Genomic DNA, 19541 nt, shown 5'->3' with positions numbered 1-19541 from the left:
TTCAATCCCTATTCTCAAGCACCTGCTAATTCAGCTGTGAGCTCATTTATCTTTTCAGTGCAACTACCACTATTCAGTGACCTAGTCACACTGCCCCTGAACAAAAGTCCTGGGATAACAGAGTGAAGCATAGATTGCACTAAAAATGAGTGAGATCGTGGCTTAATAGTATAAAGCAGCTTGAGTCCCCAATGCCTTCTGATTACGTGTTTTACACTGACACCAAGTTCATGCACACGCCACCCCTTCTGTGTTCAGCCTCAGAAAAGCAGTTTACATAAAAGAGCCCATGAAAGAGGTCCCAATGTGATGGACAGATTCTGCTGTCCTTAATTATGCTATTTTAGTGCTGCCTTTATTTACACTATTTACCTTACAAGCAAAGAGAATGCTGAAGTGAAGGTAAGATTAAGACAGAAGGTAAGAATCAGCTTAACAAATGTCAGGGATGGGAGACAGAAAAGGAAAGGTAAGAAGATGTATCAGCCTTAGCCCACCTGGCTATGGCTGCGCGGCTTTGAGCCACAAAACCAAACATAGAAACCAGAAGCCTCACAGTTCCTGCAGTTAACATCATCTTATCGTTTACCGGGTGACCCCAGCATCCCAGCAGCTCTGGAAGGAGGACTTCAAAAGGACACGACAATTCAACAGAGTTTGGGGAAGGATGGAACTCTTGTCAGTGAGTTTATCCCTGAGCTGGGTTCCCAAACATGCTGCCAATAAGGTAAATGTTACCTGTGTTTGTCAACTCAGTTATCTGCATATTCCCCGAATGAATTTCCTATCGCTCCCACTTATTTATTTTTAGTTTATTGCATTAGAAGCAAGGATATTAATCTTGCTCTGTGCAAGAGATCTTAGATTTCCTTCCAGGACATTTGAAAGTATTGCTTTTAGTTTAATAACACATTTTTATTCTCAGCATGTTGCTTCCTCCCTGCCAATATTTCAGCCTCATCACTAATTCACGAACCATCACTCTGGTGAGAATCAGCCCTAGTCTGAGAAAAAGAATTCCTACGTTTATTTGTCTCTCAGTTTATAAAAGGTACTTTTCTCTTTAATAAGAAGGGGGTTTATTCTGAAAAATGATCATAAATTAGATTTACATTTGTACAGTCAATAGAGAATTTGGTGCATATATTACAGACCTAAATTAGGTAAAAGGGTATAATATCAAAGGCTGGTTGGTCTTCCTTTACACACAGGAAAGGCTATAGTGGGTTTTTCAAAGCATCCACTGACATCTTGAAACATCTTCAGAAAATCTGGCTCTCCACAAAAACAGAGATCAGAACAAACTATACCCAAAAAAACCCTTCTGTGACAGGAAATGCAACAAGCAAAATAAGGGTAGATAAAGCTATGGTCACTATGCAAAGGGAGTTACTTGGGGTGGAGCTGTCTTCTTTCGTGCGCGTATTGCCAGAAGGTAGCTGGGATACTGCCACTATAAAATGAAGTGCAATTGTTCCTGGACAACAATATCTTTCTTAGGTAGAACCCAATATCATTCCTTCTGCTCTCTAATTCTGCAATGGCTGTTTGACAGAACTGGTTTCCTAGTGTAGGCTCGCCTGTTAATTTTATGCTTTCTGGTAAGGTACGAGAGCAATCCTTCCCAAAGCACAGCTCACCGCCACCATTCTCTCTCCTTCACAAGCGTTCAACCCGCGAGATCTCAGGGTCCTTTCTGATCTTAATATTGCAAATTATTTCTTAAAAAGAATTACAAACACTTCTGAGAGGAAGGCATTAAAAAAGTAATATGCCCAACACTCCCCAGTATGGGACTATGACCAGAGAATAAAACAGAAGAGAAAAATCCCTTCCCTGATACTTAACATTCAAAGAGCAGGTTAATTCCAGTGTAACTCCGCAAAATAAAGCATATGGTGACACAATAGCATGTTAATTGAAAGATCTTTTAAATACCAAACTGCAAAAAAACATGACTACAGTTTAAAATCTGCTTCTCCTGAAAGGGTAAAATACCTCTATTTAGTTTAGTTTGCACTCCCCTGACAGGGTTATTAGTGCCTTTTCTGTTGCTTTTAGAAGAGTTCTGCATGGGAGGAGAATAACACAAAAATTATATGGGAATTTTTCTATACTCAAGAGTTTCTGTCTGCTCCAACCAACATGAGTGGAAGGAAGATCAAGTATCCACTAAGACATCAAGGTGTCGCTAAAAATATATCAGCTGTGTCACATACCTAAGAAAGATTCTCCCAAGACAGCAGTAGTTAAGGGGACCTTTAAGGGAACACCAGATAAATGAAAGAAAGTCATGAGAAGAAACACAGCCTGTGTAAGATGACTTCAGAGGGACTTCGGGCTTGTCAGAGGTTTGTACAGTTTATTCTACAAAACTGAGCAGACCAAGGAGAAATCTGTGACAAGTCCTCCTATGTTATTGCAGTACATCGCCAATTTTATGGGCGAGAGCAGGAAGATGACTATAATTCACCTGTTATAGGCAAAACATTTGAGGCTTAGGATTTGAGAAAACTTTAGATGTTTCACTACCTACCACAGCAGTAGATTTAATTATCACGTCACAAAACATGGCAATCTGAACGTGCTGCTCACAGCGAGGTGGTGATGAAGAGTGGGAGAAACTGGCACACGTACGAGGAAGAAATAATTTGGATGGAAAAATGAGTAATTGCGGAGCTCCTACACAAAATCACCCGAGATGTTCTGGGGAATTTCAGATCTTTTCAATTACAGAAAACAATTTGTTTTCTTTTTGAGTTGTGGCACACATTTTACCGAACATTCTAACAGAGTACAGATTTAAGAGATTCCAGGATGATATTGAGTGTCTTTAACAGAGACCACAGACTGTTCCTAGAAGGAGGTGGAAAGGTGGGAATAAAGAAGGAGGCTCCTGCTCCTGGGAAATAATATCACTCCATGGACATCTGAACAGTTGTGGTTCAATCACAGCTATAGTAATGACCATATATGAGTGACCTGAAAGACACTACAAATCCAAAATGATAATTAAATTGGTAGCACATCAAATCAGACAATGTCATGTCAGTAGTACAGCTGGATGTTTCAACGTGGGGAATATTTACAGGATCAGTCTCTTCCATTTTGACTGCTATGGCATATGAAAAGCATATATAAGCTGACTAGAAATAAACACAGTTCCATGCAAGAGAGCACAGCATCCCAAGACTACACCATAAAAGCAATGCCACAATATTGCAGAGAGAACATCAGTGCCCCTTGGAATATGCTGAAAGCTGCGATAGTTTACGCAATTGCATCGTGTTCTGCAACATCTATGGGAGGACCATGTCAAGGCACTGGTTTCAACACAAGCGTGTACATATCATTCTGCCCCAGTAGCCAGATTATTTAAGACGACTGTTACCTTGTTCACACCATCTGCCATCGCTTGCAGTGTTAGTTCTCTGGGTCCATCCACAGTCTTTCCATTATCAGTTGGTCCCCAGCTGGCACTATATATATCTATGACTTGAGGCATATGACTGATAGAGGAAGCCTCAATAATGTCTGTCATAAATGGCTGGTCGAGCATTCGAATACCTGTAGATTTAATCAACAGAAACATGAATTATGCATTACCCAGCACAAGATGAAATCTCAGCACCTGGAGAAGTCCCCCAGTTACAGGTATTTTAATTCACTGGCAGTTTTACCCACTTCAATAATTCTGTGCTCGCCATTCACATTTCACCAGGGTGTGCTTACCCAGCAGGATGGGAGCACTCAAACACCCAGCCCCAGCAATGCAGCGTGACCCAGAGAGAGAAAGCACTTTATTGTTAGCTTACTATTTACATAGTATTTTCCATCTACTATTTCAGAACACTTTTAAAACAGTAGTACTCAGCAATTGTAGCATTTCATAGCATTTAAACAGTATTAATAGTATTTAAACCAGTATTTTGTAACAACTAGGGAAATGGATTGGCCCCCCCATCTCTAATTTATACTCAGTGATGCGTTGACACTTCATTCGTTTTTCAAGTAATTTTTCTGTTTATTTTGGTTCTTCTCCAGAATTTAATCAGAGAGGGCAAACACACTACACAACAATTTCCTGGAAAAATATCATTGTGTCAACACGCAGATGCAATAGAAAAATACGGCTGGTATTTAGAAAAAAAAGCAAAGTAAAACCTACTTCCTTTAACCCATACCGCAGCAGAAATCAAATTAATTGATACAATCCTAGGACATGCTAACTTCATAAAACCTCAAAGTTGGCCATAAGTGAGCCAGAGAGCGCAACAAAGACAGCAGTGCAAGCCATCACATCCACCATGCCCCACACATAGGACAGGTTCACCGATAGCCAACCTCTCAGCAGCCATGGGATAAGACCTGAGTAACCAGGGACACATTGCAACTCTCCTTTGTAGCCTTGAGTTGAAGTTCAGTTTTTCCCAAGGGTCTCTGGATACAGATAGGACAGAAATCGACACCACAGAGCCAGTGTGAATCGCAGTGAGGACCCTGATTTAGAAACTGGACTTTTACTATATTCAGTACAAAATCCATGTGCCAAATGTGAAGCTGGAATAAGTGGCATATAAACTTCAAATAGCAACCAGACCAAAGCTGGATGTTCCTGATCTGCTAATTCAAGCTAGAAATTATGAAGTCAAGCTCAAGGAGTGAGAAATCCCTTCACATGCTTGTAAAATGCACTAAAACCACAGAATTAATTATTGACCCCAGGGAGGTGGGGGAACAACAGGAGGAGCCAAGCCAGCTGGTTTGACTTCAGGGCAAAAAAGAGGTCCAGGAAGGAAAACAGATGATGCCCCAGAACCTTGGCTACAAACTTCCAATTCCACCTGCAAACATGGACCTTGAATCATGCCAGCAGCAGACTCTCAGCTCTGATGAACTTCCAAGTTCCCACTGACCACACGGTGGTGCTGCAGGTGCACACTGGCCTCAGGCTGGAAGGGCTGGCTCTACCAAAAATCGGTGGGGATTTTGCTACTAAGTGGACGAGTATGGAAGGCTATTTGTAGGCTGCTGGTCATCAGAGAAGGTCTCCACCTCTTGATCTTTAAGCAACCAGCTTGAAGTTGTAGAGTTATACTAATAATACAAATGAGGTCCAGCCAAAAGCCCATGCCTCGATTCACATTCCTCTAAAAGTAGCTATTGCCAGACTGTAAATTTTGTGGAATGTCCCATCCCTGACGGGGACGTTACCATTACCGAAGAAAGGGGACAAGCACTAGGCCAGTTACTAACTCTCAGTGATATTTCGTGGGGTAATGGCTTAGCAAACATTGCTTGGTGCCCTTCTACCGTGGAGATTCAGCTTTTGATCATGTAGGCAACAGGTGAAAGGTAGCCTTCCCCAGGTTCCTCTGACACCATGGTGAAATAGGCACTGGCCAAGTAGAGCAGAGCTGCCCATGTACACGCAATGCGAACCATTCCCAGGAAGCAATGGGTGCATCCACGCTGGCGTTTTGGTGTGGATCAGGGAATGAAAGTGAAATTTGTAAGCATCTCTCTCTGCTCGCTGTGCCTTGGTTCTCATCACGGAACAGTCTTAGAGTGGGAAAACTGGCTTTCTTCAGATTAAACTAAACTCACGCATGCTGTCCAAGAGCCTAACTCACTCCAATCACTGTATTCAGTCTGTCAGTGCAGACAAGAGCTAGTTAGAAGTAAAAATACCCAACACACCCGAGGAGTGAATGCTGGGTGCTAGGCACCACCCATTTCATTCTGTGCATCTGCTCCTACCATTCTTCATCGTTTGTCAAAATAGAGGAAACCAGTGTCTGCGGAGATTTACAGCTCTGCAGGCCCTGCCTTGTGAGAGCCTAAAGAATAAGAGCAGCACAGGATTTGCCTTTTAAAATAGTTTCTAAGTGCAGTGGGAATTTATATTTTACCTCCTGCAAAATGGGATTTGTTACAAATGATTCTGCAACTACGTAGGGAAGAAGCACTGAAAATCAGTACAAAAACAGGAGCTGGCAATGTTATTATAACAGGCTATGTAGGGCCCTCAATTGAAAAGGCAAAGCCATGGAGAAATTCCTCTCCCCAGCTACTGTGAAAAGTAATAAATACGTGGCCCAGTGCAAACCTGCAGTCCTGTCCTGGGCAATGCTCCCTGTCTCTGCAGAAGTTCTGCCTGAGGCACACTGGCGTAAGTACAATTTACACCTTGAATTGCTACCATACCTGCCACCTTGGAGTTGTACGCAACTCCCACGCCGCAGATGTTGTTGTTGGCAGCAGCAGACACCTCTCCGGCACACCTTGTCCCATGGCTGCAAAAGGGAAGACAGAGACACCACGTGAACTAACGCATTGCACTGAACTGAGCTGGATCACCGCGATCTCGGTTTTGCCTCATAGTCAGTTTCCAGCACTTCAGAGGAAAACCATTCCGTGGCAAACCATAGAGTGCTGTGCTCGGATACTCGGATGAGCTCATTCCTTCCTGAAGCAGGAGATAATCAATTTCCCCTCTGCAATATGAGCGATGCTTGCTCCGAGGTTAACATGCATACTTCTACTTCATTTGGCTGTAAAGTTATTCAGACCTTTTCTTTTTAACCCTGTCAAACAGGTTCTGCCTTGTTACCAACTATTAGTCAGTAGACACAGTCTCTTGATGGAACAGTGTAAAAATAAGATCAACACTAATTCCTTTATTTTTGTGACTTGACAGTGCGCTACCTGTTATTTTGAACCCCACAGAACAAAGCCTCTTTGCTATCCAAACAAGTATCGGCAGCATATCCTTACCCACAAAAAAAAAAAAAATGCTGTGGAAAGAGGTGGCTGCATCAAGCTGGAGTCACAGAAGGGAGCCACAAGGGCCAATGCACTCCTCAGCAGGGAGCTGTGGCCCAGCTGGCTAGCCCCAAGGGATGCACATCCCTCTCCTCCAGTGCCCGATTCCCTGGAGAGTGGACAAGGTGCTCCAGCTGTCAGCTCACAGAGCTACTGCTTTCTGCTCAAGTGGGAAATGTCTCTGCTCCGACATGGAGGTCCAGGTTGGGGCTGGCACATGGCATTTCAAGAACCCTTGGCGTCCCTGAAGTGCTTTACAGCTCTTAACAGAGGTCCTTTAACTGGCAGTGGCTCTGAGGCAGTCCTGCAGGAAGCAGATCGTGTTTTCCTTTCTCCTAATTCATCACAGAAATTAAACCGCAGAGAAGACAAATATGGACAATATAATGTAATTTAAAAAAAAATACCACAGCAGCAGAGAAACTAGTGAAACCTGTGCTGCTGTCAGGTTTTTTTAAGTTTGAGATGTTGAATCAATATGAATCCGTCCTACTGCTCACATCAATCCACTCTGTGCATTAAAACTGGCATTGCTCCTATAGCTTGCTAAGGATTCATGCAATTAGCAGTGCTGTATTATAAAGGCTAGATGGAGTACCAGATGAACCATCCCGGGAGGCAGCAGAATTGTTTTGTTTTAATCATCTTCTTTCTCTCTTCATCTCTGGCAAAGGTAAATGTAACATTAATAAAGGGGTGAGAACACATTCTTTTTCCTGCTGTACTTGGAAGAATATATTTATAAAGGCAGCCCCATGAAAGAAAATGACTGGCCTCAAACATACACAGCGTCTTGATCACGAAAGGGTGAAGATCTCATGTGAGTTCCTTTTACAAAGGGGGCAGAGAGGACAGCGATACAGATTTCTTATTCAGCTGCTGGAAAAATTTCTTTCAACAATCAAGCAGGTTTTCCCTCATGCCCTTGTTCAAGGAACTGTGAAAAAAAATACACCGTTGCTAGGCATTCATTATCTAGTCACCTGTGGGCTAGCGACAAGCCACAGAGCAGAATAAATGGCTTTGTTAAAAAATTGTCTTGACTGATGCTGGGGTGCAAAAAAAATCAGTGACACTGCCAGGTGAGATCCTTTTCTCACAGAGGGAAAAAACTGCATTAGGACCTTCCTGGTGACAAGATTTTATCAGAAGGTCCTCACCCCCACTCCGCCTCCCCAGCGCACTGGCCCACATGATGGAGACTGCAAGCAGACCTGGTCCAGCAGCTCAGGGTTTAGATACTGTGCTGCTGACTGGAGAAAAATGTCACATGTGAGCTAGTGGAAACACATTTGCTTGAATTATTAATGGCAAATAGCAGACCTTTCCAATTTAGCCCTATTTGCTGTTCATTGATAAACCCACTGTGGTTTCTATGAAGCGACCCATGTCATAGGCACAAATCACAGCTGTTCTCTCCAACGTTCACCTCTTCACTATTATTTCAGTGTTTAAAACACGGGGATAGAAAACAATTAAGAATATTTTCGCCTATGAACAACTTGCTTCAAAGGTAAACTATATAGTAGCATGCAGAGCAAGTTGTCCATAAACATTATATAAATGCAAACATTTTGCATGAACATTCGTGAAAACCTAAGGTGGGAGAGCGTGATTCGAAAGAAAGTCAGTTTTACCTTCAGCTGGTTTAAATAAAGTATCTGTACTGGTTTTGAAAATTTCACTCTGCTTTGTCTTTGAGAACTGTTTCTATTTCTAAAACACACTGCCAATGCTATTCTGCACGCCCTTTTATTGACACATTTTTTAAAAGAGTCATAGGTGGCACAGATTTTTATTGGGGTTCCTTTCCACCTGCTTTGAAATGCCTCCGCAGATAAGAAAGGACGGGATCTGTCCTTCCTAGCTGTCCGCCAGGGGAGGGCTACGCAGAGCTGCAGTCTCAAGAGCTGGGACGATCTGCCCATCTCGACCACTTCAGTTGCTTGCACTGGGCAGCATTTAGATATGCAGAGCTCAGAGGGACAGCTTTGTGGGGCAAACGCTGTCCCCTTTTTACTCACATGATGTTGCCAGCTTCTGAGCATTTGAGCATTTGCGCAAGGGGAAGTGCTGCCCTGCTTTGGGGAATGTGCCACTCTCCCTCCAAACACGCCGAGGACCAGCAGCAGTGCTGTGGCTCCTCCATGACACTTGCGCCGTAATGCTGCAGGCAGAAAGAGCTGCTAAATCTGTTTATACAAATTCTCAATTATGATGATGTTTCCATTGTATTGACTGAAAAGGGAGGAGGAGGGGAGCAGGTGGTTTTACCCTGTTAATGAGCGCTGTCTGGAAGCCAAGGGGAGTTCTTTCCTCAACTCAGTGGTATTTTGTTTGGATCCATAATAAGTAAAGGTAAAAATGTCCTTTGAAGGACATGAAGAACCCATGAAGAATATGGGTTTCCAAGACAGTGAGTAATTTTTGCCCAGCTAACTCTTACCTGGGTGAGAGAATATACCAAATCCAAAGGCTACAAGAGTGGAAATAGTTATTGGTTATTTGTATCATGGCAGAAATTTGTAATCTCAGTGCTCTGAGATGGGGAGCCCTGAGTCATGCCTTTTGCATGTCCACAACAAGAAATCAGAGGACTGTACAGAAAGGCCAAGCTATCTCTGCCTCCTATGAGCACCTCTGCACTGCACAACACAGTACATGCTGAGGTACTGACTGTGGTTCAGGAGGAGCAGGTGTTAAAAATCACATGCAGTTCCCAAAGTGGTTCCTAAAAAAACACTATGAGTGCTGTGGAGCTGCCCCTCACTTTTGGGAACAGGGTTCCTTCACTGCTCCTGCTGCTCCTCAAGCTCAAACACAGCCCTGCCCTGTGTTGCACCCAGTGTCCCCTATCCTGGCTTTCTCCCCAGGCTGTGGGTCTGAACAGAGCCAGTTCAGTCAGTAGGGTAAGCACAGGAATAAATCCCTTGGCTGCCCAGACCTCAATGTGCCTATCCCTGTAGCAGCAGCTGAACTGCCTGACTGCAATCCCCTGCCCCAGGCACCACACCATCCCCCTCCAAAACCCACCCCGTTTGGTTTCCAAGGCCAGTGGCTGTTAGACAGAAAGGCCAAAGTGCTTCCAGCAGCCTAAAAAAACATAAAGTGGAAGGGGAATCTGTGCTTACAAGCAGAGCAGCTGCGATTAATGAAATACTCTGTGCAAAAAACCTCTCCCTTTTTTCTTAAAGTCTAATGACACTTTGCACATGCAGCTGGCAGCTCACAAAAGCCCCTTGGTTCATCTCTTTAAAAAACAGTCCTCTGCTTCTTGTTTGACAAATCACTTGAATTGCTCACATAGAAATGTATTCTTTATGGAAAAAGGGACATTACGCTATCCTATTTTGAGTCTGAGCCTCCTGCATGCATAAAATTCAATGGGAGATACATCACAGACTACAAACTGAGCAAAATGGAGCCTTTATTGCAGGTTTCTCTGAATGGCTTTTCTGTGTAACCACTCCCTGTTCAGATGCACCTCTGCAGCTACACATATGGACAGACAGACTGTCAGAAGCAGACAGTTGTCACCTACCAGTAATAATAATTCAGGAGTCAGAAGTTCTGACAAGAGCTTATATATGAGCACATCAGCTTGATTAACAGTATAGACAAGAAATAGGCAGAGAAAAACAGTCGTGACTCCTCATGATATGGTGTATGGGGTTTGCATCTTAGCCTGGAGAAAATGTGGAATCTTGCATCTTAAAGCCTTCTTGAATTGTGCAGGCACAAAAGGGAAGCTTTACTGAATGTGTTGCTCCTGTGATTTACCTTGCAAGGCAGAAAATTCCCTGTCTCACCAAAGAAACCTTAAGGTTCATGACAAAGAATGCTAAACTTTCCAGATATCAATTTTTTCTGGAAAGAATAAGGAAGGAAATCAGCAAAGCCATTTCTGCATTGCTTTTCTCCTCCTGACTTGCTGACTTGAGCTCCCCATCCCTTCAAGAAAAGAAACAGAAGAACATTTTGCAGTTCTCTGAAAACCTGAATGGTGGTGTTCTCAATAATTACAGATCGGGCCACAGCTGACCAGGCTGCTCACCCTCAATTCTTCACTTGGGGGCCTGACATTAGCCAGAGGCATCTGGGGCCAAAGACCATAACCCTTGCCACATCCAGGATGCTTTAGGCCCGTTTTAAAAGATTTCAGGAGGCAACTCTGCCTCCAGGGCCACCTTGCAGAACATGTGAGGACTGCAAACTGTGCCCCACTATAAAATACTTGATAGCAGCACAATCAGTGTTAATGGGGCTTGGCAGAACACACTTAGTTTTATGAAGTTCCACACTGAAAATGACAGAACCTACCATTACCCACTAAAGCTAAATTTAATTTTCCTCCGTGCTGCTCCAGAGCTAAGCGGTATCTTTCTCCTACAAAGATCCTTTGCATAAAGTGAGAAAGGCAGCAGACCTTCACAAATTAGAGCCCTAGTCTTTCTCCAACTTGCCATTCACTAATTGGATTCATACTAGTTTAAGTGTCATATGTCCTTTCCCAAAATGAAGGAGAAATCTCATTGACACCTTGCTTTGGCTGAAAAATGGCAAGACTATAAAGGAGGACATCACAGCTCCTAAATCTGTTTGATCTGTTCCAGGAATCCTGCGTCTGAGGTGGAAGCACAGCTGCTCTGCATCTTTGTTGTGCCATTCTGATGGAATTAAAATTGATTTCTTCAGAAATAAAAACAGAAAACTGATACAAAACTCAGAGGCACATCCATACACCCATACTAAGTTAGAAATGAAAACCACATCAAATAGGCCTAAATTTTTTTTTTATAAGCACTAAGACTGAGCCCTGAAACCTTTAGAAGTTTTCAAATCCTCAGTGCTGCTGCTATGTAAATGCTGGCAACATCAAATATATTTGCATCTCGAAGATTTACTTAAATTTCACTGAAAATATCCTAAAACAATATTTACAAATTTACAGACCCTGGGGAGTATGCGGCAGAGCCAGAGATGCTGGACGCTGAGATCACCAGGTAATAAACACAACTTATGGGTGTGCCATGGACTCTGTACCCTTGGCTACGTTAAATCTTGCTAGGAGCAGTTAGCCTGACAGAATGGGCTTTTTCATGGGACAGATGCAGAATTCAGGGCACAGGTTTTTTTAAAAACTATCGACACACATTTCTATTCCGTTCTAACCAAAAATGGGTTTTGTGAAACAAAAAACGTCACATTTCCTAAAATCTGAAGCCTTTCCTTTTGGGCCATTCTTATTTATACCATACTTTGAGGACCAGATCTTCTCCTGATGAAAACTGGCTAAGCTCTGAACATATTGAAGGAGGAGTGGGTCTTGGACAATCACGATGTGTTCAGGAGAAATAACATAACGAGCACAGCTGCACTGTTGGTTCCAGGTTTATAAACACAACAGAACAGGTTCCCAGTCAGCGTACATGGATTTTAATTCCTCCAGCAGCTAGAAACATCTCAGAATCAGCCCTGACATGCTACCCATGTTCACTGTCCTTAAATCACAGTAAAAAGACAGACGATTCAGAACTTATGTAAGATTTAATTGTGTTTAAACTGGTCATCCTACACGATGTTGCTTTCCTGTCTTCTTAGTCTATAATAAGATTAAAATACTTTTCCCCCAAAGCCTCTTCTTGTCTCCAGCTCACTCCCTTTAAAATTAGCTAGCAGTGATACTGCCTCAGACACAGTAGATGGGAAACCAGTCAAAACTGTATGAAGCGTATACAGGTTTGGGCTGCCATAATGTCCTAGCATAGCTGACAGAAAATGGTATGTGGCTACCACCCATTCAAACAGTTTACACACACACTCTTCTGAAGCAGCACTTCATTTGTAAACCATAAAACGTTTGTTCAGCGTTACCCGGAAGCTGCCTAAAAAAATGAAGTCAGAAGTAATCTTCTAATTTTTAAGCAGTAGTGAGACTGCAGCTTCTGTTTTGGCAACTACAGAATTTTGCAGAAAACAGACATTCCACAAATATCAGCAAATACTTATAATTTCTTAAGCTAATCAAAGTGAAGAGCAGGCTGATCAAAACCCATTTACCTGTTAAACCAGTCATCTGTGTAGCGGGGGTAAGGGTAGGGATCATTACTGCTGAAGTCGTAGCTGGCTTTGGCATTCTGCAAAACACAAAGAGGTTCAGTAAAGAAGCAGAAAAACAGATGTGCCAGGCAAAGAGGAACACAAACTGAGGGGAAGCCGAGAATCGTTAGTAAGCTTTGCCCTCTTCTTTCTGTGAGATGCATCTGGACACAAACTGGTCCCTGTCATGCTGTGCATTTCGCACACCAGCAAGCCTAGGGAAGAATGCTTTCTGGGGTGTAAAGCCTCCGGTGGACCACCAGTATTTCCAAACAGCGTGGCTAACTGAAAGGTGGTGTGAGAGCCCAGGCCACTGCCAAGGGACTGTTCATCAACACCTACAAGGGTATTTAGGTGTTGTCCTACTTGGTGTGGCAGGACAAAGGCTAAACCCTATTTTCCAAGCAGCGGTGGAAGTAACCACATGCTTGGGTCTTCCATCATAGAATTATTTTTTTAAAACTCATTTGTAGTGTGACAACAAACCATCGAATTTCTAAAAGCATTTCAATGCCTAAGAATGTAAGTTTCTCAAAATTCCAACGTGCAAAACTGCCTTAGCGGTCAGCACATATGCCTGGAAATCCTGGAATTTTCTTCGTCCTTTAGTTGTCTGAACAAATGCGTCTTTCAGGCGCTTTTGAAAAATGGCATCCCATATCTCTGCTTTTCACATAAATCTAAATCATTCCTGGTTTTGCCCCATCAGCAGAGTTAAGGACACTCAGCAACTTTTTGATGCTGTATCTGAGAAGCAAATGGAAAGTTTCAGAAAGTCAAGTGCCATCTTCTTTCTTCTCTCTTAATGAAAAAATAAATAAAGGGTGACTGAAAATTAAGCTTTTAAAAATATTTAGAAGCTTCCTCTCAAGTGTATGTTCACAGAGTTTATATTTTAATAAATGCCATACTCAAGGAACAGAATTATGTTAATTCTTAATTAATGTGTACTTGTATTCTTTTTTCAGATTTGGCTGAGCATGCTATTGAAGATAATTTGAGACTCGCGTATGAATAGCTTTGCTCCTAAAAACATTCCCCTTCAGCAGATTTTCAGTTCCTGGGGTACAGGAATAGACAGTCCATTGGTAGCACCAAAGTCTTCGGGGTTTGGATTCAAAACCCCTAGCGCTCAAAAACTCTTGTGCCAGAACGAAACAGGGACAACATTGTCCTTGGATCTTTGGAAGGTAAAACTAAGTATCTTTCAAGTTACTGTACAGTAATTTTGGGGGGGTGATCATTTCAGAAAGCCTAGTTGCTTACATTCAGCATGGACAATAAATATTTCGCAGCATTTGAATGGAGCAGAGATTTGCAGAATGCTTATCACGTGGCTTGATGCTGTTCTCCAGCTCAGACACAGCTGAATCCCTTTGTGAGTATCCTTACTGATTCCTCCATATCTCTACATGAAGGCCCTGGTTTTCAGCCCAAAGATGCCTTCCAATGTCAGCTACAGCCACAAATTCTCCATGCTTCTAAGTCTCTGGGCTCAGGTATATGTTTAATTTACCTCTTTTAATTACCACAACTGCTTATACAGCACTTTGAACGGCGTAGATTTGTATGAGCTAAGAGTAAACAGAACACGACTTTTCAGCACGGGAAAAAAGGGGAATTTGACAGTGGTCAATAAATCATGAATAGCACAGAGAAGGTGGACAGGGAGTTATTATTTACTACTTTTCATAATATAAGAACTACTGGGAATCCATAGAAATTACCAGAGGGGAGATTTAGAAGCAGCAGAAATCAAGAAGTACTTTTCCACAAAACATGTAATGAATTACAAAATTCATTGTCCCCCAGCAATACAGAGGTTAAAAGCCTGAATGAAATCAAGAAATGGTTAGGCAAATTAATGGAAGATAAACATGGGAGAGTTATTAGATGCTGTGCTTCCTCCTCCAACAGCCCACACAACAGTGAAAGCTAGAAGCTGGGAGGCCATAACTGGGTAGGTACCACCCTGTCCCCAACTTGGTGACCACACTGTTCCCCATGCACCCACTACTCCAGCTGCTGCTGGAGGCAGGATCTCGAGCTAGAAGGCTTTAGGCCTCACCCAGTGCGCCTGGCAAAAGCCATCTTCATGCAACAGCAGAAGTTCGGATTCTGCAGTGTCCAGGGGACAAGTATTTGTGCAAGGGGCCAAGTTTCATCCTGGCATTTCATGGCAGTAAATAGAAACGAGTTTGTCAACAGAAGATCCAGTCCTGTTCTTCATTAACAAGTGCAGTATCTACTCCTAACAGGACAAGCTGGAAAACCACATCCTACAGTAAAGCCCAAATAGAAACAACAACTGAGTAATTTAATTAGCAGACAAAACCTACTCTACCACAAGAGTCTAGCTTGGCAACCTTTGGAGAGAAATGCATTTCAATCACAAATTAAAGAAACTTTCTTACACTATTGCCTTGGACTAGATATGGCCTGGAAACCGTGCAGATTGCAAAACTAAGCTTAGTTCCAGTGATTTCAGATCATTTCTTTCAGGTGTGTATGGTCTAACTCAGTAGTAAATGCAATTAGTTCAATATATTGCCAGCTTCTTATTCAGTCAGAACTGCTGTTTTCACTCTAAAAATATTGTACAGATGAGAGTTCAAACTCAGTCAGGGGTCAGCTGATTTTTTTTCTCCCATCTGGAAGAAATGCAGTCCTACTTATATAGAGCCTAAGCTCACAGGGGGTCTGGTGAGGCTGATTTTTCAGCACATCATCAGACATGCAAGCACCTCATGGTAACTGCTCGTGACTCTAGAATTCCCTTGTGCAAAGAATTACGGATGGAAAAGCCCTTCTAGCTGTGCAGATGTACCACTCGTGTCCAGAGGAGTGATAGGCAAAGGGATTCTAGCATGAATGATTGAGTCACACTACAGCAGACTGCAGCTCTGCCGTGTGTCCCATGTAACCAAATGTCAGCTTATGGAAAGGTTGCTTTAGGCAGGCTGTAAACAAAGTTGTGCAGCACTCTTCCACATCCTGTAGCTCTTACGCGCTTGATTTTGGATCACCGCACTCAAAGGAAAAAGATATCTAATGTAGCAGGAACCATCCACAAAGTACAAAATTAAGAAGAATTCTTGGAAAGAAAACAACTGCTGACTGCACAATTTATCTTCATTAGGGTCTTTGAGAAAAGACTGCGAGTTTCAGCTTCGTGAAGGAATATTCCGCCCACACTATGGAAGCAGTGGAACGGGTAATGAAACAGCAGTGACAAGTACAAATGGACTGTTTCAAGTTCCTAATTTAAAGATCAAATCCCCAAATATCTAAGCCTCAACTTTTTTTCTTTTTTTTTTTTTAAAACAGCATAAACCAGTGACAAATTAAATCAGTTTCAACACTGGAGCAAAAAGGAAACTGCTTTGCTGCGTAGCTAAATATTTCATGTGTTTTGGGAAGTGACTCTTAAAATCTGTGGTCTGCCATTCTCCTCCACAGGCTGGACTCCCCAGCAGGCAGCAAGAGGGAATTTATTGCTAACATGGAGATTTCATCAGGGTAGGAACCTGGGAGGTAGCAACCAAAACCAGTGCCAATGAGGATCTGCAGCAGCATACTGAAATGAAAACATTTTGCTGTGATTCAGTTTCCAGTTTTAATGCCAAACCAGTCAACTGGTAGTTACTTCTCTTAGACTTGAAGTGTCTAATATTTGGTTTTCAATATCTAAGGTGGTTGCCTTCTCCAGGGAACAACTCAAGCCACCAATCTTAGGCACTGATCATAGATTGCGGTCTAGCCTTAGATGTCATCAGGCATATGCTGTTAGAACGAGATGAATCCCATCCTTCACGTTCAATCAAAACCAGTTCATGGCTGCAAAGAGATATAAACCTGACATTTGTCACCATCTACGCACAATTGCTAACAAATAATGTCTATTATATGATAAAAATGTTATTACAGAGAGGAATGGTATTGTATCTTAAGGCACATATCTGTTTTTGCTTTCCAGCCTCTACCCCAAATAAGATGCTAATAGAAGTGCACTGGATTAAATGATGAGATTCTTTCCATCATTTATTAGCTAATGGCTTGTATACCACGACACAAATAGATTACTTTTGCCTGCGTATAAAAGTCTGCTTTCCTTAAAAATAAGCTTAGGCTGGCATTTTCCAAAGAATTGCCCTGTACTTTTTAAAATACACGCAGTAAAATCTTCTGCGTAAAACATTCATTATGTAAAATATGACAATAACAATAAATCAGTTGTCCCAAGTGTTGCTCAGATCTGTAATAAAATTATGTACCTTGAATAATGCATCAAGCCCATAAATTTTTATATGACTTTACAAGCCTCCGAAGAGTAATTCACATATACTTCTCTTTTTCTCCAGGACTCAAGAAATGTGCCTATGCTCACATGCTAGTCCAGGAGACAGACAATTCAAGACGCACGTCCCGCTGGACACAGCCTGATTCTATTCATGACGTTAAAGCACTGGTGAATTTAGCCCAGAGATTTGTATCTTTAAGAAGAGAAACATTTTTAACACAGGTGGCATCTGGTCTTACCCTCTTCAGGCAACTGCAAATCCTTAGAGATCTGAGGCAGAAAGATAGCTTTTGCTTATTTGATTTCTTTACTGATCCGAAGAGCAAGCAAACCCCTGGGCTCAAATTACAACATAGAACATCATGGAGGAACTGTACTAAAATAACACCGAACGCTATGTGGTGGAAAAATGAAATTCAGTTTTGTACACACAAGCTTAAGAAAATGGAATACGCTCACCAGGAGGGGAATAAGGAGGCAACATGATATTTTGCCTAGGAGGGGTGCTATAAGGCTTAAAGGTCATTAATGAAAAACAGAGGCACTGTTGCGAAGTCAGTAGTCGTACAGTAAGCCCTCTCTGCCATGGGAAGCATGCTGTTCTATTTTGGTTTGGTTTGTGGTTTTGTTTTTTTTTAAATAGAAATGAAAAACCCTGCAACTTCTGAAATAGCTCTGCCTCCACATGAACTAATTTACATGTCCTATATTACTATCCAACAAATTCAGAGCTGCATCCAAGACCTTGTCAACACTGAGAATATACCCACAAAGTAATGGGCTATGTTCAAAAATATTAACCTTAAAGACTGAAGTCCTTGCTGGTGAATACCATCATCTCCCTCCAGAAACGTAAGCCTTTTACCCAGTTCTTACAGGTACATCGTGAAAGTAAAAATACTCAGCCAGAGAACACCAGCCAGATCTTGAATAATGAATAAGGCAGCAGCCCACTTTTCTGCCATCCTCCTTTTCAAAACAGTCACAGAATAACACATCAGAGCATCATTTGAAATGGATGAAGCAGGGAAGTGTGCTGGGTCCTGAATGATACTTGAAGGGCCCGTAAGCCCTCCTGGTAATCCAGTTTCAGGTATTCATCACAGGCCCTATCTGGCCACAGAACAAGCAGGTACAGAGCACACTGCAGTGGCGATCCCATTTTCTGGTTATCACTGAAAAAGCTCTTATTTTAATTTCCTTAACACTCATCAAGCATCTGGGATTAGGCCAAAAGAAAAACTAGTGGAGTCATAGCCAAAAGAGGATAAACTGACTACAAACAACAGAGGACTACTGCTTAATTCCTAACTAGAAATATTTGAGGAAACAAGTGGTAACAATTCTAATAATCCAGTTACTAGAATTTATAGAAAGACATGTTCACTGCCTCGCCTCTCATGCAGCTGCTTCTTTTGCAAAGCTGAAACATTTTCACTGCTGGTGTTTAAAAACAAACAAAAAAATGCAGCGGAAAAAGACATGGGGTCTCCTGTTAACATTTTTATTTATCTTCATGAAGGCAGCATTATTTTTAAAGTAACAGGTACAAAGAAAAACTGCTTCACCAAGATCATCTTGCATTCTGTTCTTTTTCTATATTGGATAGATTTCCTTTGTCAAGTAACCGATGATCTTCTCTACGTATCACTTGGCACTGCAGTGTCACCCAACCTCTTCTCTTACTTTTTCCCCACTGATTTCTTTTCTATCTCCCTTGCAGACAAAATCAGAAAACCACCACCACTGCCAGCTGGTGCTCTTCAGCAAGCGAGCATCTTCAGAAAGGCAAGCTGCAGCTAAACAAACTATTTTGCATGGGGAGAAGGCACCTGGGCCATACAGCAGTGACCTACACCACACGGGGAGATCTAAGCCCAAGCTTTTTCAAGCTTCAAAGAGGCGACAAAATTACCAATTCCATTCTTAGGTACCAAGACTGCTGAATGTTTTTCCAGGAGAGCAAACCAAGTCCAAATGCATCCAACTAAATGCCATCTAACTGTGGCTGTTTGCTACTGCTTGGCTCAGAGGTACACAGTTAAACAGGACCCAAAAAAAAATAATCACAGCAACTCAGAGAAAATTTAGATTGGGCAGATTTTTTTAGTGGAGAATTATTATTTTTTTTCCTAACAAAGTTTTATAAATAAAACTAGCTTATTGAAATACCCTCCATTTCGCCTCCCCTGCATCTTGACCTGACATAGGAAAAAGCATAAGAAATTGAGGCAGGCATGAGACTTTATTAAAAAGCAAGCAGCCAAATGAACTTGTGCTTATAATAAAGAAGCTGCTTCACAATTCACCTCTCGGC

The 19541-nt window shown here is 42.1% G+C and overlaps 1 protein-coding gene across 1 annotated transcript in view; it reads right to left on the bottom strand.

The window, feature by feature from the left end:
- Nucleotides 1-19541, bottom strand: part of PCSK2 (proprotein convertase subtilisin/kexin type 2) — a 92757-nt gene that overhangs the window by 19793 nt on the left and 53423 nt on the right. Inside the window, exons 7-9 of the mRNA XM_009634674.2 lie at nucleotides 12886-12962; nucleotides 6208-6296; nucleotides 3392-3567 (exon numbers count right to left, since the gene is read on the bottom strand). Of these exons, the coding sequence (XP_009632969.1) occupies nucleotides 3392-3567; nucleotides 6208-6296; nucleotides 12886-12962 (342 nt within the window). The remainder of the gene's footprint in view (nucleotides 1-3391; nucleotides 3568-6207; nucleotides 6297-12885; nucleotides 12963-19541) is intronic.

This window comes from Egretta garzetta, unplaced genomic scaffold (genome assembly GCF_000687185.1).
Source record: "Egretta garzetta isolate BGI_Z169 unplaced genomic scaffold, ASM68718v1 scaffold252, whole genome shotgun sequence".
Classification (NCBI taxonomy): Eukaryota; Metazoa; Chordata; class Aves; order Pelecaniformes; family Ardeidae; genus Egretta; species Egretta garzetta.
Note: the sequence above shows the minus strand (reverse complement) of the source record. Positions and strands in the feature narration are given on the sequence as shown.